A 20267-nucleotide genomic window follows, 5' to 3' on the forward strand; every position below is an offset into this window, starting at 1 on the left:
ACTGCGTTCCTGTGCGTTCCCGCTCGAAATGAGCCCTGGGCAGAGGAACATAGAACTGGACTTCTCCGGGGGTGTTAAGGGAAGGTTCATGTTGGGAGAAGCACTCTTTAAAGAAAGCCTGGCCCCCATTTTTTTAGGACTTTATATGCAGGGTTTGAGGAGTCAGGATTATTTCAAAGAAACTTTGTTTTCCCAATATGCCTGATACAGGCTTTGCAGTGGTCTCTCTCTCTCTCTCTCTCTGTGTGTGTGTGTGTGTGTGTGTGTGTGTGTGTGTGAGAGAGAGAGAGAGAGAGAGAGAGAGAGAGAGAGAGGGAATATTCCTGGCAGCAGCAAACCATCAAGACAACCTTTAGTTGTCTCTCTCTCTCTCTCTCTCTCTCTGCCTCTCTGACTTTGGGGTTAACCAAGCATTTCCAGAGTACTTCCAGAATTCATTATCGTGGATCGTTTCCCCCTAGACTCCCTTGGGGCGAATCAATTTGGCTCCGTGCAAAGAACGTGGCATAAAATCAAACAGACACAGCAAAGTCGGCACTTCCACCTGGAGGGAGAAAAGCTCCTTTTAAATAGCCTTAGGAAGAGAGGAGTTGGTTAATGCCCGTTTTGCCTTTCCCGTGACATTCAAGCAGTCTGGCTTTAAAGCTGGTCCACGTTGCTCTATGGGCCAAGCTAGAAGCGACGAACTACACTTGAACGGCAAGTGAACAGACTCACGTGTATTCCTCCCTGTTCACTTGCACTCCACTCGATCACTTCTAGCTTGGCTCATAGATGATCACACATGACATGCAATCCTGTGTATTTCAAGCCAAACAACTGCTTCTTGCAGAAAAAAGCAGAGACTTCCGTGGTCCTAATCCTATTATTTTGCTTATTGGATGTCCCCTCCCGGTGACTAATTTACACTATGTAATCAACTTCGAGCCTCAGGGAGATGAGATTTTGAGATGAGAATCCTTCTCCCTCCACTGGGTTGCTGATAGATCTCCTTTCTGTGTGCCAAGCTCATGTTTGCGAGAATAATTATGACAGGAGCCCTCTGAGGGCGAAAGAGCTGGGAAGGAAGAAGCTACAGGGAAAAAACTGGTGGGTGCAGGAGGGTTTAGCCCCGAATTAGATAGCCCAGGCAAGCCCCATCTCTTCAGGTCTTGGAAGCTAAGTAGGGACAGCTGTGGTTAGTAATTGGATGGGAGACCTCCAAAGAAGACCACAACCGATGGCAAATCCTCTCTGTTAGTCTCTTGCCCTGCAAACCTAGCAGGGGTTGCCCTCCGTCAGCTATGACTTGAAGGCACTCTCCTCCACCAGAAACGGTTAAGCACGCACGCACACGCACACGCACACACGCACATGCACACACACACACACACCAACTTCTTTACTCTACATCTCTTTGGGAAGCGTCTCTTCCTTAAAAAGAAACGGCCTCTCTCTGGACAGGAAATCTGCCCTAATGCCAGTTTCCGCGCCGCCTGCACCATGCTGGGCTGGCTGTGGGCTCCAGTTGGCAAAGGTTCTGAATGAACCAGCAGAAGGAGCGTGGGCAGGAAGAAAGCCATTGCTAGCCTGGGAAGCGGCCAGCACACCGGCGTCGTGACGGCCCTTCCAATAAAGCGCGCCAAGGGATCGCCAGCAATCAGGCACGGCCCGAGCCCTGCCTGTTGGCCTTACTGGAGAAGGAGCAATTTGCTTCCAGCGTTGCCCCTTGGTGCTCCTTGCAGCAGTGTGTGTGTCAGCAAATCTCTCTGCAGAGCTCGATAAAGAACGAAAAAGTACCTCCTCCTCGGGACAAACGAGCACATGTTTCGTTTGACCTGGTCTCCCGGGGGAATTGCCCATAAACGAGCAGAACACGATCTGGGAAATGGAAGGCGGCTTTTCGTTGCTGTCCACAGCGTGAGCCTCTCAGTATACTCGCAGGGTTTTTCCCCCCTTCTGGGCAGCAAAATATGGCATGGGAATATATGACTCTGTCCACACCATATTCTGTGATCCATCACCCTTCCTCCCAACTCAGAGCCAAGCTACAAGTGACACCCGACACAGGTTGGACACTTGTCAGCTTCCCTCCAGTTTTGATGGGAAATGTAGGTGTCCTGGTTTTACAGCTTGGCTCTCCATTACAGCTGCAAGACCAGGACGCCTACATTTCCCATCAAAATTTGAGGGAAGCAGACAAGTGTCCAACCTGTGTCAGGCGTCACTTGTAGCTTGGCTCTGAGTGTCCTGTGCTGACTTTCTCACTGATAAACCAGGGCCTCATTTAACGAGGTACAAACTTTCTCCAAATCGCTCCAAATGGAAATAATTTCTTCCTCGTCTGGTTGGGGAGGGGTCATGGCTCAGAGTACAATGCCATGTACAAGTTGGGGGGGGGGGGAGCCTGCCTGACATAGGGGGGATTTGGGCATACCTGGTGGCAGAACGCCCAGCTGCTTGGTATCCAGTCTGGCGCCATCATCATTCATGCTTCTTGCATGCTCATCCACACATGACCCTACAAGTCTAGAATCAGCAGCATGCACACAAACAGCCTGTGCATTTCTCTCCCTGCATTTCATGCAGGCTTCTAAAGTCCTTGCGCTCATTTCAAGCACGACTTTGTGGCTTTGGGGGATTTCTCCTTTAAGTCAGATCAAAGGAAACCCCACTTTGAACTGATTCAAAGGAGGATACATATAGGTGGAGAGTCAAGCTCTGCACCCCACCATTTTAACTCTTTGGGGGCTTCCCCCCCCCCACTGTTCCCGGCTGAGCCACAGTGTAACTTTGATTCAGCTGGGAAGTTGGAAGTGGGCTTGGAACAAGAGAGGGGAGGGGGAAGTGGGGGCAACAAAGAGTGCCCCCCCCTGCTTACTATGCTGCTTACTATGGTGGGGACGTCGCTTCCCATACGGATGCATCCTTTACTAGAAGTAGAAGGTTTACTGTATACAGCCGTAGGCCATTACAAGTCACAAACAACAGCATCCTTTACTACCACATTGGTACGCAGCTGTTCAGAGAGCATTTTTCTGGAAAGACAGCAGGTCCATTTTCGAAACAAACAATAAAGAAATGCTCTCCTCCAGTGGCAGCTCCACAACAACACTGTGTGGTAGTCCGAAGACACCTGCATGAGCAGTAGCAGGGAGATTAGAATCCCTGGCTCCCCATACCAAGTCCGAGCCCCAGTTTCAATAGTGGCTAACAGGGATATTTGCAGAAATTTCATTTGAAGGCTGCTTGGTGGAATGGTTACAGTGGTGGACTAGGACCTGGGAGAACCAGGTTCAAATCCCCGCACTGCCATGGATGCTCACTGGGTGACCTTGGGCCAGTCACACACTCTCAACCTAACCTACCTCACAAGGTTGTTGTGATGATAATGAAAGCCACCTTGGATCGCCATTGGGGAGAAAGGTGGGGTATAAATGAAATAAAATAAAAAAAATTCACCACACTGGCTGCAGAGGTGGGAGTTAGACTAGGGTTGCCAACCTCCAGGTGGCAGATGGAGATGTTCTGGTATTATAAGTGATCTCTAGGCTGCAGAGATCAGTTCTCCTGTAGAAAATAGTAAAGAGTCCAGTAGCACCTTTAAGACTAACCAGCTTTATTGTAGCATAAGTTTTCAAGATTCACAGCTCTCTTCGTCAGATGCATCAGCTTTCGAGAACCACAGCTCTCTCTGTCAGATGCATCAGCTTTCGAGAACCACAGCTCTCTTTGTCAGATGCAGCAGCTTTCGAGAACCACAGCTCTCTTCATGAGATGCCTCAGCTTTCTTTTTTTTTTTTTATAAATTTTTTTATTTTTCATAACTACAAAACACTACACCAGACTATCACAAGGAAAGGGGAGAGGGAAAGGACAAAGGGGGGTGGAAAAAGAAAAAGGGGGGGGAATGAACTACAAACACTAAACACTACACTTCAATGTTTCCCTTCATACTGTCATAATACAAAAATAGCTCCATGGAATAATGATGGAGTGGTTAATCATACAGAAAATAAACATTTCAAATTCTGATTAAACTTTCCTCCCCCTTCTAGGTCCCGGACGCAATTCTCTCTGTGCAACTGCTGTTGCGATGCTCTCCTCCTCCCCCCCCCCTCCGGCTCCTCCTTTTCTTCGTTCTTGGTGCAGCAGAGTTCTGGGTTTTTATTCTCAAAATCCTTTAGTTGATCTTCTGATAATATCTTATAGGCCTGATCTTTATATCTGAACCATATTCCTTCCGGGAATAACCATTTGTACTTTATTCCATGGTCCCTCAGAAGAGCTGCAAACTTTTTATATTTAAAACGCCGTTTCCGGACTAGAAATGGAACGTCCTTCAAAATCTTGACTTTCAAACCCATAAAGTCCAAATCCGCATTGTATGAGTTATATAGGATGGTGTCCCGAATCTTTTTAGTTGAAAAGTCAATAATGATCTCACGAGGCAACTGTCGCTTTGTTGCATATTTTGAAGAAGCCCGGCGGACCTCCAAAATGGCGCTTTTAACCTCTTCTTTAGTCGTCCTCGCGGGTGTCGCCAGTAGTTCCGAGACCAAATCCCACAGATCCTCATTTTCCTCCTCTTTCACGTTTTGGAGACGCAAAATTGTCTGCGTTCGTTCCACCTGTAGCCCGATCAGTTGGTTCTCCACCAACTTCAGCTCCTTTTTTGTAGCCTTCACAAGTGACGCACTTTCCAGAGCAGACTTTTCTGCCCCCCCCGCTGCTGCCTTAATGGTTTTCACCTCGCTTTCAATTAAGCCCACCCTTTGATCAGTTTCGTTCAGCTTGTCAACAAAGGGTTTTATGGCTTCCACCACCGCCCTGCGCACCAACTCTTCGAGCGACTCCCCTTTCTGCAAGGTGGCCGAGATTGACTTACCGAGAGCGGGACTTTGCTTCTTTGCTGCCATTTGGGGGGGGGGGGCGCCAACAAAATTCTGGAACTCCACGAAGGGGAAGAGCGAGTCTTCTTCAGATCAACCTCTCCTTCACAAACGCTTGTAGAACAGAAGGGATTCGCTTGTTTACAGGCTTCCGCCTGTTTCTTTTACTTGCCGTTTCTCGTTGCCCGGCGGCACTCGAGGCGCCGCGCACATCTGCCGGCCTCCATAGGGACAAACGGGCAATTCCCCCCCCGCATTGATTTCGGGGAGTTCTTCCCGCCGCGTCCCGGACCCTGGCTCCCTCCCTGGGAGTCCTGGGGGCTAATCCTTACGGATCAGCCGCCCGGTCAGGGTGCCCGGTCGTTTCCTCCCGGACCAGCCGAGAGGAGCGTCCGGCATGGCTGAGAAAACGAAACCGAATCCCGAGATGCCTCAGCTTTCGAGGAACACAGCTCTCTTTGTCAGATGCATCAGCTTTCGAGAACCACAGCTCTCTTTGTCAGATGCCTCAGCTTTCGAGAACCACAGCTGTCTTTGTCAGATGCCTCAGCTTTCGAGAACCACAGCTGTCTTTGTCAGATGCATCAGCTTTCAAGAACCACAGCTCTCTTTGTCAGATGCATCTGATGAAGAGAACTGTGGTTCTCAAAAGCTTATGCTACAATTAAGTTGGTTAGTCTTAAAGGTGCTACTGGACTCTTCACCATTTTGCAACTGCAGACGAACACAGCTAACTGTTCTGCATCTATGCTTATAGAAAATGGCTCTTTTGATGGGTGGACTCTATGGGATTATACTCCACTGAGTCCTCCCCCTCTCCATCTCCCCCCCCCTTGCCCCCAGGCTTTACTCCCAAAATCTGCAGGAATTTCCCAGTGTGGAGCTGGCAACCCTAATGTGGAAATGTGGAACTCGATTTCACTCTGCAGGAGTCCCCAGACTTACAGGGCTCTTATCAGGATTGCAGCAATGCCTGTCTTGTGCTATGAATGTTCAAAGGAGCTTGATGTTATTATTTTACAAGGCCGAAAGCAATCCGCTCGCTCGCTGGCTCGGCAGGCAGGCCACACGCCCAAAGACTGCTCGGTCAGGGCTTGTACCCTCAGCCACCCCCCAGGCGCTTCCTCACCTCTTTCGGCAGTTCTCTTGGGAAGAAGAAGTAAGGCACTGCTGACAGGGCCGCCAGAGCAGAGGTGAAGATGAACCCCAGCCACCAGGCTCCAACCCAGCGCGGATCTTTTTTGTTGAGGTAAATTTCCACTGAAATACAAGCAGGTGAAAGGTGCCTCAGGAAGGGAAGGGCTGCAGAGGTCTCCGGCACTGGAAGTAACTATTTATTTTATTTTATTTATTGTCCGCTCTCTCTGTGAGTAGACTCAGAGCAGATTCACAACATATAAATACATATAATAAAACATTGGTAGCAATCATATAATACTGCACTAAAATACTGCGCTAAAAGCATCCAAGGCGGCCCGCTAATTAAATGAGGCTGCTTCCGGACATGGATTTCCTGCCCCCCCCATCACAAAACCCAGGGTTCCTAGCTCCGGGTTGGAAACACGTGGAGATCTGGCAGTGGAGCCAAGGGAGGGTCGTTACCGGGGTATAATGCCACAGAATCCATCTTGCAAAGTACCAGTTACTCCAGGGAAACTGAGCTCTCTAGTCAGGAGACCAATTGGGAGATCTCCAGTCCCCGCCTGGAGGCTGGCAAGCTTACCCCACAGAATTGGGGATCAACTGGGTGACGTGGTGCCCAGTCTCGGCAAAACACATCTGGTGCCTATATTTTTCCCTTGAAGCCAGATTTTAAAACACCAGTTTTAATCTGGCTCGAAGGGGAAACTGCGGGTGGCCGGGGGTACGCCATCCATGCAGCCTGGTAGGGGGCAAGCTTTCTCTTCAAAATGGCAGAGCCCAGCTTTGCATTCCCCCCCCCACTTTTCAGCCCTTTAAGGGGCTGTTTTCCCTTCCCAAATGAGCCTCACTAGCATCAGAATCAAAAAGAGTCCAGTAGCACCTTTAAGACTAACCAATTTTATTGTAGCATAAGCTTTCGAGAATCAAGTTCTCTTCGTCAGATGCATGATACAGAGACTGGATCTGTATCATGCAGTCTCTGTATCATGCATCTGACGAAGAGAGCTGTGGTTCTCAAAAGCTTATGCTACAATAAAATTGGTTAGTCTTAAAGATGCTACTGGACTCTTTTTGATTTTGCTACCACAGACTAACACGGCTAACTCCTCTGCATCTACTAGCATCAGAGAAAGGGGAGTTTCCGGGCCATGGTGGGAGGCCTGCATAGCAGGAGGCCTCTCTGGATGAGGCCTTAGGAAAAAAAAAACAGAATGTGGGGGGGAGGTCGCTACCACAGATGTTGCTTCCACCCAGTCCAAGTGGTTCCTGGAAAGTGAAAAAAACAGATGGGAACAAACATAATTTCCCTGGCCGGAAATAGCAGCGTTGCCAGAAACTGATTGTACAGCATGTTGGATCCTACCAAGCATAAACCAACAAGAGGCTTTCTGAAGCCAAGAGTGAATTTGTCCGGAAGATTTATTTCTCTGGAGCCATGATCCCACAAGAGGGATTTCACAAGAAATGCATCTTAAACGTGAGAAGCAAGCAGAGAAAGGGAAGCTCTTGCCATTGGCTCTCAGTCTGCCCATTCTTAAGACAGGAGTCTCAGAACAAGAAGATGAGGAAAGGCAATAATCAGGGCTGGGGTCTTTCTCTGTCCTCTGCATCATTCCATAAGATAATAAATTATGTACACGAGGCAGTCTGTCTCCTGGCTTTACATGATTGTGGAAATTGTTTGGCTAGGACCAGACTGGAGTGAAACGAGTGGAAGGAAAAAGCATGCAGGTGGGGTGTGGGAGGGCCAGAGAGGCCAGAGGCTGTGAGATCAGTGTGGGGCTGTGGATCAGTGACAGGACTGGGTGATTTTCACAGCTTCTGACAAGGTCCCTTAACCACAAGGTCCTGTGGCTGTCGTGTGCTGGCGATCCTTTCTCTCAAATGGGCTGCAGGATGGTGCGATCTGACAAGCATTGTGTTATTATGGATAAGGTTGCAGCCTGAATTTGAACTTCAGGAGTGAAAAAAAAAATCATATCATTCCAGCAGCAAATGTCCTCAATAAAGAAACATTTCAGATGTACTGCCTGGATGTCTTAAGCTGTATGGCTGCATTTCTTTCTCTTTTCTTTTTCTTTTTTTTGGTTTGGAGACCTGGAGTCTCAGCGAGAAAGGAGGGCTAAAAGTAAAGTAAATTAATAAACAGAAAGATTGGACATGTGAGATGGTTAGCAAGGTGTGAGCCATACTTCACCCAGCTTTTAAAATACAGAGTTTTCACATGTGAAATTGCCTTTGAGCCTCCCCTGCAGTATCATCGGATCACTGCTCACAGAAGAGGAAATGGAGGGAAGAAATTTCTAATCTGCATAAGCATTTTGACCATCTCACAGTTGTGTCACAAATCCAATTGAAGCCAGCCCAGGTCGAAGCCTTGTGAATTAAAATGCTCCAACTTTCCCCCAGTGTGAGCTGAATGCCTTTCCATTCCCCGTGGAAAAAAGAATTATTGGCCTGTATCCTGCCACTCCACTAAACTTTGAAGCCTTCAGCCTAAGGAGATTTCCTCCAATGGAAGAGCCTCCTAAGTTACAGGAAGGAATTTCCTCCCACTGAAGAAAGGGTTCTGCCCATTGATTCCCTTCCTCTTAGAATTGCTGGTTTGATGCCCTTATTTCATTTACATTCAAGTCAGGATCTAAATCAACCAGCTGTCTCTGAAGTTAATGTTTGGTGGGTAATGAGAGATTTATGAAGGCCATCACAAGCCAATGGTGGAACCAATCTCTACTCTGGCGGAAACTCTCCTGGAGTCAAATAATTTTGTAAGGAATGGACATGCAGAGTGGTGGTTACCTGTTTTTCTGATCCAGAGGAGTTAGCTGTGTTCGTCTGTAGTTTCAAAATAGGAAAAAGTCCAGTAGCACCTTTAAGACTAACCAACTTTATTGAGGCATAAGCTTTCGAGAACCACAGGTCTCTTCGTCAGATGCATGGAGGGTATGAAGAAACTGGCCAGAGATATATAGGTGGTGAGGGGACGGGGGGAGAAGGCGCAGGGAGTGAGGGCCTTGTAGATGCAAATCAGTTGCAAAAGTCATGAACGAGGTGGAGTCCACAATCCAAACTGAGAGTGGGAGGGAAGGGCTGTGGTTCTCGAAAACGTATGCCTCAATAAAGTTTGTTAGTCTTAAAGGTGCTACTGGACTTTCTACTGTTTTTCTGAGAGCCAACAGAGAGCTAAGCTTCAAGAGATTAATTACACGAGGAGGAGCACGTGAAAGGAGTCGCAATGTTAGCCAGGAAGCTGAGTTTTAAAAGAGATTGGAAGGCTTTGTCAATTTCCCCTCTCTATGGAGCCAGGGAGATCTCTGCTCAGAGGGGTTGTGAATTTCCTCTTCACCTCCTAGCAGGGGAGGTGAAACTGACAGAGCCTCCAGGAAGCAAAGAGGAAATTAACAACCCCTCTGAGCAAGGATCTCCCTGGCTCTGTGAATGGGGAAATTGACAAAGCCTTCCGGTCTCTTTTAAAACTCAGCTTCCCGGCTAACACTGTGAGTCCCTTCACGTGCTCACCCTCGTGCAATTCGTCTCTTGTAGCTTGGCTCTGAGCTACCAAGTCAATTTTATCTGGCCTCAAATGGGCCTACCACATTGTAATCAAGGTATGCCAAAAACATTTCCCTTATTCTCTTCCCTTCCCTACTGTCCTGGGTTGACAGCCCAGACTCCGCTAATTCACCAGGCCTTGTGAATGAAAGAAGGACGGCATGCAAGCTGGTACCCACTCAGGCTATCACATGGCATGGCAGGGAACTGCGGGAGAAGACAGCCATGACAGCAAAGGGCACACTTGTCAAAAGCAACCATGGTGGTGGTGCTTCAGCCTGCTGGAAAAGAATCCCCTGGACTTGAAACTGCCTGCCTGCCTCCCACAAGCCCTCCTCCACCCCGACACACTCCCTCTTTTCCCTTCTGTTGTCTTTCTTATGTAGATGGCAAGCAGTCTGGGGCAGAGATTGGCAACTTCTGTTACAGCACCCAGCATACTGTTGCCACAAGCCTATATAGCCATATTAGCTGCCATACTAAAGATCGGCATGTTTTGAGGGTTTACAAAACTAGGTATTAAAAAAAATGCTGCAAGCTGCTTCTAGGAATGGAATTTCCGGTTAACTTTTTCGAATTAACAAGCAAGAGTCTTAGCTGGTCAAGAACGGTGCCCTCCTCTCTTGGCCTCCTCATGAGGGAAGAGAGGTGCCTCTGATGCAGGAAGGGAGAAGGAGCCCCCCCCCCCGGAGGGCACAGATTAAAGCTATGCAAATGGTGCAGAATGCCTGACCAGTAATAGCGGTTACTGCAGCCTGTTCCCCAGTATGAGGACCAGTAAGGAAGAAAGAGCACCCCAGAAAATATCGTTCTTTCAGAAATGCTGGCAGCATTTCAGCTCGGGGACTTTTGACCTGAAGAGATGGCAGGAAGGCAGAGAGGGAGGAAGGAAGACTCCACATTTTGGCTAGCAGAGGCGAAGCGAAAAACGTCTTTTTGCTTTCCATTCCAAGGATCAGAAGTGCCAAGTGATAAACAGAACCCTTGGCAGGAAAAGCTGTTGGTCAGCACCGGCTCCTTTGAGAGCCTCCTGAGCTCGACACCTTTTGGCTCCTGTATAATGACCCAGGTTTGCAAGGTAAAATAATCAAAACCTCTTACCTTTGCCACTTGCAAATGCAATTCTGGACACAGCCATTATATGCCCAAAAGGGGCATTTGCCCATCTCCTGAGTACCATCAAACTAATCTGTCCCAGCTGGTCATTTCATAAATATGCAGGTAACCGTGCCCTCAGAAGTCAGCCCTGTTAGTCAACCCTAATCCCCCCCTCCGCCCCAGCACCAATAGGGTCTCAGGTACTCACCTGCACCAACAAAAGTGCATCCCTAAATCCTCCAGTGGGCACCCCAATTTTACATCCGTGGTTCAAAGGGATTGCAACTGCTAGTTTTGCGCCCAGTTTGACCATTGGCCAGGCTTCACTATTGAAACCCAGGTAAAATCAGGTGCGTAAGAGGAGCTGGCACGCCCCCCCCCCCCCAATTTTACAGATGGCCCTTCAGACCATTTTCCACACCAACATGGACACACACTGGGATCCTCATCAAGGTCAAGTAAAGCTTGATTTGCTTTCTTCTCCTCCCGCACTTGTTTCCAGATGCCCACCCAGTCTTTCACTGACAGCTGATTTCCTCCTCTGCTCTCCCCATCTCAAAATTCAAACACTATCTCTGGGGAAAACACGCCCTAATTTCAATCAGGAATTTGGTTTTAAGTTGCTACTATTGACAGGATTGTACCGATTTCCATGCCTTTGTTATCCTGGTTTCCCCATGTATCAGCCAGGTTAATGAAATTACTTTCTCTCCTCCATTCTCACCCCTTCCTGGTTTATTTCATCAGAACTGCCAGCTGTGGCAACAACAGACTAAAAGATTATGTGATTTACTCCAGTGTCGCTTGCTTGCTTGCTTGTGAAAAAGGAGACAGCCTTACTGTGGCAGATTGGGTTCAGCGACTGATTGGGGTAACACAGCCCATGCCAAGGTATGAATACCTTTGCTTTTTATCTCTCAACCTGTCTCCCTCGAAGGTGCCAACCTTGTAATTCATTAACTGAGCCCTGCTTCTGCTCTTGAATGCTCATCTATTTGCTTTCCTGCCTCTCTGCATATCCGTTTCCGTGAAGCCTCAACTTTGGGTAGCTTATGAGTGAGCCTGGGAGCCCAGGTGAGGCCAGGGCAGCTCTTCCGACAGGTGACATGCCCAGGCTAGAAGCAGCAGCAGCGATCTCCGGAGCAGGGCAAGAAGTCTGGCACCCGCGGCTTTGCTGGGATTGGTGATCTCAATAAAACAGTCGCGTAACTCACCTGTAGGGACTTTGTCAATGTCTACGTAGATGCGTAACATAACTGCCATCAGGATGAAGGCTATCGCTGGCCCAAGGGTGGTAGCTGCAAAGATGATTCCTACGAAAAGAAAAAAAAAACCAGAATGACTGTTCCGAGGGATGTAATGTACGAGTTGCCCTAGGAATTGAAGCAATTAGGGGAATTCGCACAACTGCTTTTCCGGGGTCTTTGGTTGAACTGTCGTGAATGTGGTTTGGAGATGTGTACATTATCCCTAGCCTGTGAAAATTCCCATCTAAAGGATGCCGACCAGCAGATAGGTATAGGTGGTTATGAACTGAGTCACTTGGTTACTAAAGCCCTGTTCAAGGTGGAAATTCTGACCTTTAAGACTCTAAATAATCTGGATCGTTAATATCTTTTCTTAGTCACAAGCCCTCCCCCGACAAAAGCGTTATGATGAGCCAGTAGGGTCCTGCTTCCACAGGAATAGATCTCTTCTTTGGTGGCTCCTGCACGGCAGGTAGGAGGGGAAATGGTGCACAAATCCATTCTGGGTGCCAAGTCTCTTAATGTTCATTCATCTCATAGGCAGAAAGACTGTAGGCGCTTAGGTACTTGTGTGACTTTTCCCAGTCGTCGGGGGCGGGGGGGCGCTCAGGGAATTCATTCTTGTTCTTGCAAAGATGCTCTTCCTGAGTGCTGAGAAGTTCCAGGGTGTTTCCACAATTTCCCACACCTGAATTTCTCATTAGTATCCAGAGTTCTGTATTACCTGGTCTTATTTCTGGAGCTGAACCAATTTATCAGCCATTCTCCTTGGTTTTGTTTTTTTTCCAAATTCTGCACAGGGCAGCAGGCTGCAGCTTTCGCTTCTGGCTGTTCATATGCATCTTTTTTTCCTCTGCGGGTTTCACGCATGCACATTGATAAGACACTGCAAAAAAAATAACCTTAATGAGATCAGAAGCACAAGCAACGGAGATTCTTTTTGCGTGGTGTCTTATCACTGCGCAGGAACACAGGTGTGGTGTGCCTGAGTTGAAGCGCCACACAAAGTGCATCACGATGTGATGCGATATCGAGGCTGGTTTTTGGAGCGGGGATTTTTTTTTATCAATATCGGAAACACAGAAGGGGAAAAAAAGATGTAAATGAGCTGAAAGTGGCAAGAGACTGCATGTGATCCAGCGTGCATGTTGATTTTACAAACACTTCCGGTCATTTTAGTTGTTGTAGATTTTCCAGGCTGTATGGCTGTGGTCTTGGAATTGTAGTTCCTGACATTTTGCCAGCAGCTGTGACTGGCACCTTCACAGGTGTAGCACCAAAAGACAGCGATGTCTCAGTGTCAATGTGCGGAGAAAATGTTGGCAGGTAAGTTATATCTGCTCAGGAAGGTGGGTTTGGGCTGAGTCATCCTGTAAGAGTTTCCCAGGGTGTGGAATGCTAATGGGGGGAAACTTCATTAGCATACCACAGCCTGGGAAACTCTTAGAGAATGACTCAGCCCAAACCCACTTTCCTGAGTAGATATAAATTACCTGCTAACACCTTCTCCATACATTGACACTGAGCAGGGCCGGGGCCGCCCATGGAGGCCAGGTAGGCGGTGGCCTCAGGGCGTGGGGTGGTGGAGGGGGCGCCGGAGGAGGCGCGGGGGGCGTGAGTGCGCTCCACGGAGCTGCAGCCTCCCAGCCCTCCCGCCCCGTGTTGCTGCCGCTGCCAGCACATGCCCCCGGCCGGGCTCAGCAGCCGCGAGCAGGTGACTGTGGCGGTGCAGGGCAACCGAGTGGGAGAGCTCGGAGGCCACCCGCGTGCCGTTCCAGCTGCCCGCTGCAGTGACTGGGCCGGCGCGCGTGTGCACCTGTGATGATGTCACATGCGACGTCATTACACAGGCCAGTGCGAGTGTGTGCACGCGCACGCAGGGGCGCCCGGCTCGCTGGCCGCTGTGGGCGCCGAAAACCCTGGCGCCGCTGCTGACACTGAGAGATCTCTATCTTTTGGTGCTACATGTCTGAAGATGCAAGTCACAGCTGCTGGTGAAATATCAGGAACGACAATGCCAAGACGACTGCCATACAGCTCAGAAAATCTACAACTAACATTCTCTGGCCGCGAAAGCCTTCAATAATACTTCTGCTCACCTCAGAATTAAGGAAGAGGGGCACACAACTCAGTGCGAAGTTCACCAACAGAGAAATGCCACACATCTCTAAATTTACTTTACATAGCATTGGGGGCTGATGGTTAGTGTTTGGGGTGTACTGCAAACATGAAAGCAGATCAGAGGGGGGTGCAAGTATACACCATTACATGATACAGACTGGCTCCCAGTTAGATACCGCTAGTCTTTAAAGTACCATCAAGGCAACATGATATTGTCGATCCCCATTGTAATTTAGCTGCAAAACGCAGCCCCTGAGGAATGGATATGCATCATGGTCACAGCATATGTGCTATTTCTGTGAGTGAAACCAGCAGCCTGGGCTGCTTTTAGGCCTAGCACAGAAAAAAGACAGGCCTGATACTGGTACCTGCCTTTCCCCCAAGCCAAGGTTTAAAGCAACCAAGGGTTGCAGCTTTTCCCAAGCTCAACTTAAGGGAACTTTCTGCCCCAAACAGGCATCATGCCCCGGAATCTGATAGACTGGGCCACCAAGCACCACGCACTAGTGTTGCCCCCGGGGCCAGCCTTACCCAAATAGAAAGGCGAGTTGCTTTTACTGGCAAAGTCGTCAATGTAGGAGATGCCAAACGGTTGGATGGGAACGGCGCCGATGCCCAGCAGCGCCTGCCCAAGCAACAGCAGGAAGAGGGCCACTTTGCTTTCACTGGCTCTGTTCCCTGTGCACTGTTCAGGCACGTACGTGTCCGGCTCTCCAGGGAGGCAGAGATCTGTAGCGTTTGACCTCTCTGTAGAATCAAAAAGAAATACACTTTTATTCCTTGGTCATCCAAAGGCCCAACTGCTTCTCCTGCTGTTTTTTTTTCTGCTCTGGATATATTTAAAGAAATGCATACAGTTTGCCATGGTGCTGTTAAATAGTAAACGAGTCCACTAGCACCTTTAAGACTAACCGACTTTGTTGTAGCATAGGTTTTCGAGAACTACAGCCCTTTGTCAGACGCATCTGGATCTTGGTGCTGTTAGCTATCCTCTACTCAAATTTTCTTTTTGACACCTAATTATTAACTGACACACTTCTTGGCCAACCCTATGATCCCTTCTGTTCGCTTCAGCGGGACACACCTTCCACTTTTTAAAAGAAGCCTTTTTATGGCTTCCTTCTCTTGAGTTGTTAAGCAAGCAAGCATCCTTTTAGACTTGGCAGTACCTCTTCTAACCTGGGGAATACATTCAACCGGGGCTTCAGTTAGAGTGGCTGTAAATAGCATAGAATCACAGGGTTGGAAGGGACCTCTAGAGTCATCTAGTCCAACCCCCTGCACAATGCAGGAAACTCACAATTACCACCCCCACCCCCACATCACACACACCCAGTGACCCCTGCTCCATGCCCAGAAGATGTCGAAACACCTCCAGGATCCCCAGCCAAACTGGCCTGGGGAAAATTGCTACCTGATCCCAAGGTGGTGATCGGCCTTACCCTGGGCATGTAAGAAGGGGCCAGGAGAACTAAGCACTGGTGTAGCCCTTCCTGCCCTCCCTCTCATGATCTGCCCAGGTCGACAAAATAAGCATTGCTGAGAGATGGCCACCTAGCCATCTGGCATCCAAGCATCCTGTAGGGATTTGACTCTCTCGTGTTTCCCTTTCAGCTTCCTTCTGACTAGTCCCCTGTTTTTGTAAAGCTCTCACCTTTAAAATCAAATGTTACTGTTTAGGACTTTAGGGGCAACCTCCTTTTGACCCAAATGCTGAAAAGAAGTTGGGAGCTCCTATCAGGATACTCCCAGCCAGAGCTGGTTCCAGGATTTGGTGGGCTCTGGGTAGAGAATGCCAACGCCCCCTCCCTCCTCTGTTTGCCATTATGCACCCCCCTTCATACCTTCAAATGTTAAAGCACTGTTGGAAAGAGAATAAATTCCCCTACAATTACTAATGCTTCTATCTACTACCCTTTTTGTGATATAAGACATGGTTGTGGAGGAGGAAAGTGCCATCAAGTCACAGCTGACTTATGGCGACCACTACTGGGGTTTTCAAGGCAAGATACCAACAGAGATGGTTTGCCATTGCCTGAGTTTCCAATCTTGGTCTTCATTGGTGGTCTCCCCAACACCCACCCTATAAGGCAAACGTCCATGAAAAAGTCAATTTCCCCCACATTTTAATAAAGTTTACAGAATATGGCGCTTTACCTAATCCAGATAGTCACATAAAGTATATTGGACAATTGTAGCTTATTCTTTTGCCTTTCCAATGAATGATAGCATGAAGGAATTCATTTTGATATGCCACAGTTAGTGTCATGGCCAGGTCTGAGAGTGAGGTCTCCTCTGGAGGAGAGGAGCCTCGTGTAGCCAGCCAGGACTCCTCAGGAGAAGAGGAGCCCTGTGTAGACAGCCCTAGCCCTGATTCAGCAGAAGCCAGCAATCAGGAGCAACAGCTGCTGGCTGATCAGAGCTCACAGCCAGCAGCTGAGGCACCAGCACCCTCTAGCTCCAATACTACAGAGGAAGCTCAGCCAGGGACTTCTACAGGTGCAGCGCAGCCAAGAGCCCCCACCCCCCCAGGTTCACCCACGCCCAAGGAATGCCGCAGGCAGCGCCAGAGACTGGAACTGCAGGAGAGACGGCGCAGTGCTCGCCTCTTGAGCCAACGCCAGCTGCTGGAGAGTGACGATGAGTAGTGGCAGGATAGAGCCCCAGCAGCTGGCTGAAAACCGCGCCTGGTTATAAGAGCCAGTCTGGAGGAACTGCTGGGCGTGGAAGCAACGTGTCTACTGCCTGCAACCACTCTGTGTTCCGTGAACCTTGCCCGTGCCTGCTTTTGGACCTGACACTATCGGTGACTGACCTTGGACTGTGCCTGACCTTGCTCTTGGAACTCCCCTTTGACTTTGGCCTTAAGGTTTGGACTTGAACCACCCTGCTTGAGCTGGACCAGCCCGTGACACCTCCCTTCCCACCCTGTGTTCTAGGGTAGCCAGGTCCTTCAGGGGCCAAACTGAGTGATCTGGTGGACAGTGGGCACTAACCTGTGGATGTGCACAAAGTACACACGGCACTGGAAAATGACGTCATTTTGAACCAGTTAACAATCAGGGAAAGAGAATCAAAACTAGGGGTGTGCACCCCCAAAAGATTCAAATTTACCAAAGCAGGAAAAAGATCTGAAAAAACCCAAATCCCGAAGCTGCAAGTCACTTCAGGATTCTGGTACCACTTCAGAAAGCTTTGGGTACAGCTCAAAGCAGCACTTTTCTTGCTGTTTGCAACTGCTGCCGCTGTACCCAAAGCTTTCCAAAGTGTTCCAAAGCGCTTCGGTATATCCGAATCGACTCAACAATGCTAGAGCTGATTCGGAAATACCAAATCATTCCAAACCAGGCCTGATTAGGTTTAAAAACCCGAATTGTAAACCCAAAGCGCAGACCCCTATTCAGAACTTTCTTTGCAGCCCGCCTAGATACTGCTTCCCTCTCCAGGGCTCGCTTTGATCCGTATTTCTTTCTTGAAGTTCATTATCCTTAATTGTCAAGAATATGGGGAAGAAATCAATCACTTTTACCCCAGCTTCAAATTTGAAATCAAAACTGCTCTCATAAAAAGCCTCCTCCTTCCCACACACATGATGTTGCCTTCTACTGAATCAGTCCTCTGGCCCATCAAAATCAAGATAGCCTATTCTGATGGGCAGCAGCTCTCTAGGGTCTCAGGTAGATTGACATTGACTTGATCTTTTCAACTAGAGATGCTGGGACTGAACCTGGGGCCTTCTGCAGACCAAGCAGCTGTTCAGTCACTGAGCCACTGGCCCTTTGCCCAACTTCTCTAAGGTCACAAAAGTCATACATCAAAAGTCCTTACCCAAAACAGATCTATCGTACTCGTAGATTCCCAATATGAACTGAGGAAGAGAAATGATGAATGCCGCTATGGAGACGAGGATGGCCCCGCAACCAATCACTCGGGGCCGGTGGACTCTGGTCCCAAAGTAACTCACAAAGACGATCAGCAGCGTATTTCCCACCTGGGCAAGCGAGAGGAGAGTTCTGAGAGGCCTGTAAAGTGGCTGGAGAAGCTGCATCCTTAGGAAAGGTTGCCAGAGGAAAGAGAAAAGCAGCAATGCTGGGTACCTCGTTGAAGGAGGCCACCAGTCCAGACGTCTGGCTAGAGAATCCAAAGCGCTTCTCGATGGTTGAGATGGAGCCTTTCATGTAGCCGGAGGTCATCAGCTGAGTCAGCTGCAGGAAACTTTGGCACACCACGAAGAACTGCCACGAGAAAAAAGAAGCAAAAATCAGAATCGAACCATCACATTTTTATCCTGTCCTTCCCCCAAGCAGCTCAAGAATTGACCCCCCTGCTCCCCAAATGGCACCCCTGAGAATGGCAGGATCTGCGTCCAGTGGCACCTTAGAGACCCACAAGATTTTCAGGGTGCCAGCTTCCGAGAGGCAGAGCTCCCTTCTTCAGACCCCTCTGCACATGGAGAATCATGCACAGCACAACTGGGACCACTTCCCACTTGATCCTCAGAGGGTAACCAATGTAGGACACAACAGGTGTGGCCGAGCCTTTCCTATCCAACTGCCGACACTGTCTCCTCCCCCACTCTCCTCCTCAACTCCCTTAGCACTTCTTCTCGGGCTTCCATGCTTCGTAACAGCCTTCTGTACAAGACCACCACACGTAAATAGTCGCAATTGTGCTGATGTGTTCGCATATGACAGGGGCTTTGGTACGTGGGAAGAGTCCGTTATAGAGTAAGGCTACCTGACCAGGAAAATTAACTGGATGGCACACGGCATTAGTGGTTCCATTCATTAGGTACAACCCAACCCCATTCTTGCATATGGTTATTCATTCAACTGCCACAATAAATCAGTGTTGAGTCAGTGCCAGCCAGAAACTACAAATGCACAGCAAGCAGAGATCTTCCTTAGATGCCCCTCTATATGCCCTGTTGTCAGAAACGGCTACGTAGATGAGGCCATCTCAACAATGGCAGCAAATCTGTGGAACTCCCTCCCAATGGAAGGTCACCTAATAACAACAACAACAATTGTGTGCTTATATACTGCTCTTCTGGAAGAGTGCTGGCTCAGAGCCCAACCACTTAACCACTATGCTACAGCAGCTCTTTCTTACTAGGCCTCAGGAAAAGGGGACACTTTTAGGAGAAAGAAGTTGTTAGCAGCTGTGTAAAGCCCCCAAAATCAGACTGGATCCTACCCCTATCTTACTATTCCATTGAGCATTCAGCTCAAGTTTGGAGCCTTCCTCCAGTCTAAGGTGCCTTCTTCCAAATTAACGGAAGAGGCACTTAAGTTAGAAGAAAGTTCCTTAGTCTGTAAGAAAAATACTTGGAGGAAGATGGGATCCACCCCATCATCTCCATAATACCTTTTATCAGAACTAACCAAATGATACACAATGGTGCGCGAGCTTTCAGGCTCACTAAAATCCTTCAGCGGGCGGGATGTTAAAAACATTCCAAAAAATGTTTTAAAAGATAAAGGAAAAATCCTTAGGATTTGATGGTGCCAGGAGCCCTGGTTAAGCTGCAGTTACACACAGGTGTTCGGGGCAAGAGATGATAAAACAATTAAACTCCATAGGCATTAAAAAATCCCAACAATTGTCTTTAAATACTCTCTAAATCAGCAAGATTAAAAATCGCAGGACAGCCTATGACTGCTAGATGGATTTATTTTGCTGCTGGCTGGCTCTTGTGGTTAATTAACTACCGGTAGTTGCTTGGATGATTTCAATAGTTTCATAAACAAATAAAATGTGTTCTGTGCATGGTCAGGAAACCCAGGGTGGCTGCCTGTCTGAAGCATACATGGCCGTCCCCAAATCACTGCTGTGCTTTCAAGATGTGATGCTTTAGGCCTGGAAGCTGCGAACAATGTGACCAGTTCACTGACACTGGTTTTAAGACGCATCTCTTAAAGACTAAAAAGTGACTTGTACTGCATTTTTTAATGTTTTAGATGGCTATCAGTTTCATAACTACTTTTCTTGTGGTATCTGAAGAAGCGAGCTGTGACTCATGAAAGCTCATACCCTACCACAAATTTTGTTAGTCTTATAGGGGCTACTGGACGCTTGCTCTTTTTGAGCTGTGACTTACAAAAGCTCATACCCTACCACAAATTTTGTTAGTCTTATAGGTGCTACTGGACGCTTGCTCTTTTTGAGCTATGACTTACAAAAGCTCATACCCTACCACAAATTTTGTTAGTCTTATAGGTGCTACTGGACGCTT

The 20267-nt window shown here is 48.4% G+C and overlaps 1 protein-coding gene across 2 annotated transcripts in view; it reads right to left on the minus strand.

Annotated features, from left to right (window-relative positions):
* SLCO2B1 (solute carrier organic anion transporter family member 2B1) overlaps positions 1–20267 on the minus strand; it is a 70040-nt gene that overhangs the window by 24251 nt on the left and 25522 nt on the right. For both annotated transcript variants that reach the window (XM_054973131.1, XM_054973130.1), the window contains exons 3-7: positions 18130–18267; positions 17861–18023; positions 14564–14779; positions 11879–11977; positions 6001–6131 (exon numbers count right to left, since the gene is read on the minus strand). In XM_054973131.1, coding sequence (XP_054829106.1) covers positions 6001–6131; positions 11879–11977; positions 14564–14779; positions 17861–18023; positions 18130–18267 — 747 coding nt within the window. The remainder of the gene's footprint in view (positions 1–6000; positions 6132–11878; positions 11978–14563; positions 14780–17860; positions 18024–18129; positions 18268–20267) is intronic.

Source organism: Eublepharis macularius, chromosome 3 (genome assembly GCF_028583425.1).
Source record: "Eublepharis macularius isolate TG4126 chromosome 3, MPM_Emac_v1.0, whole genome shotgun sequence".
Lineage (NCBI taxonomy): Eukaryota > Metazoa > Chordata > Lepidosauria > Squamata > Eublepharidae > Eublepharis > Eublepharis macularius.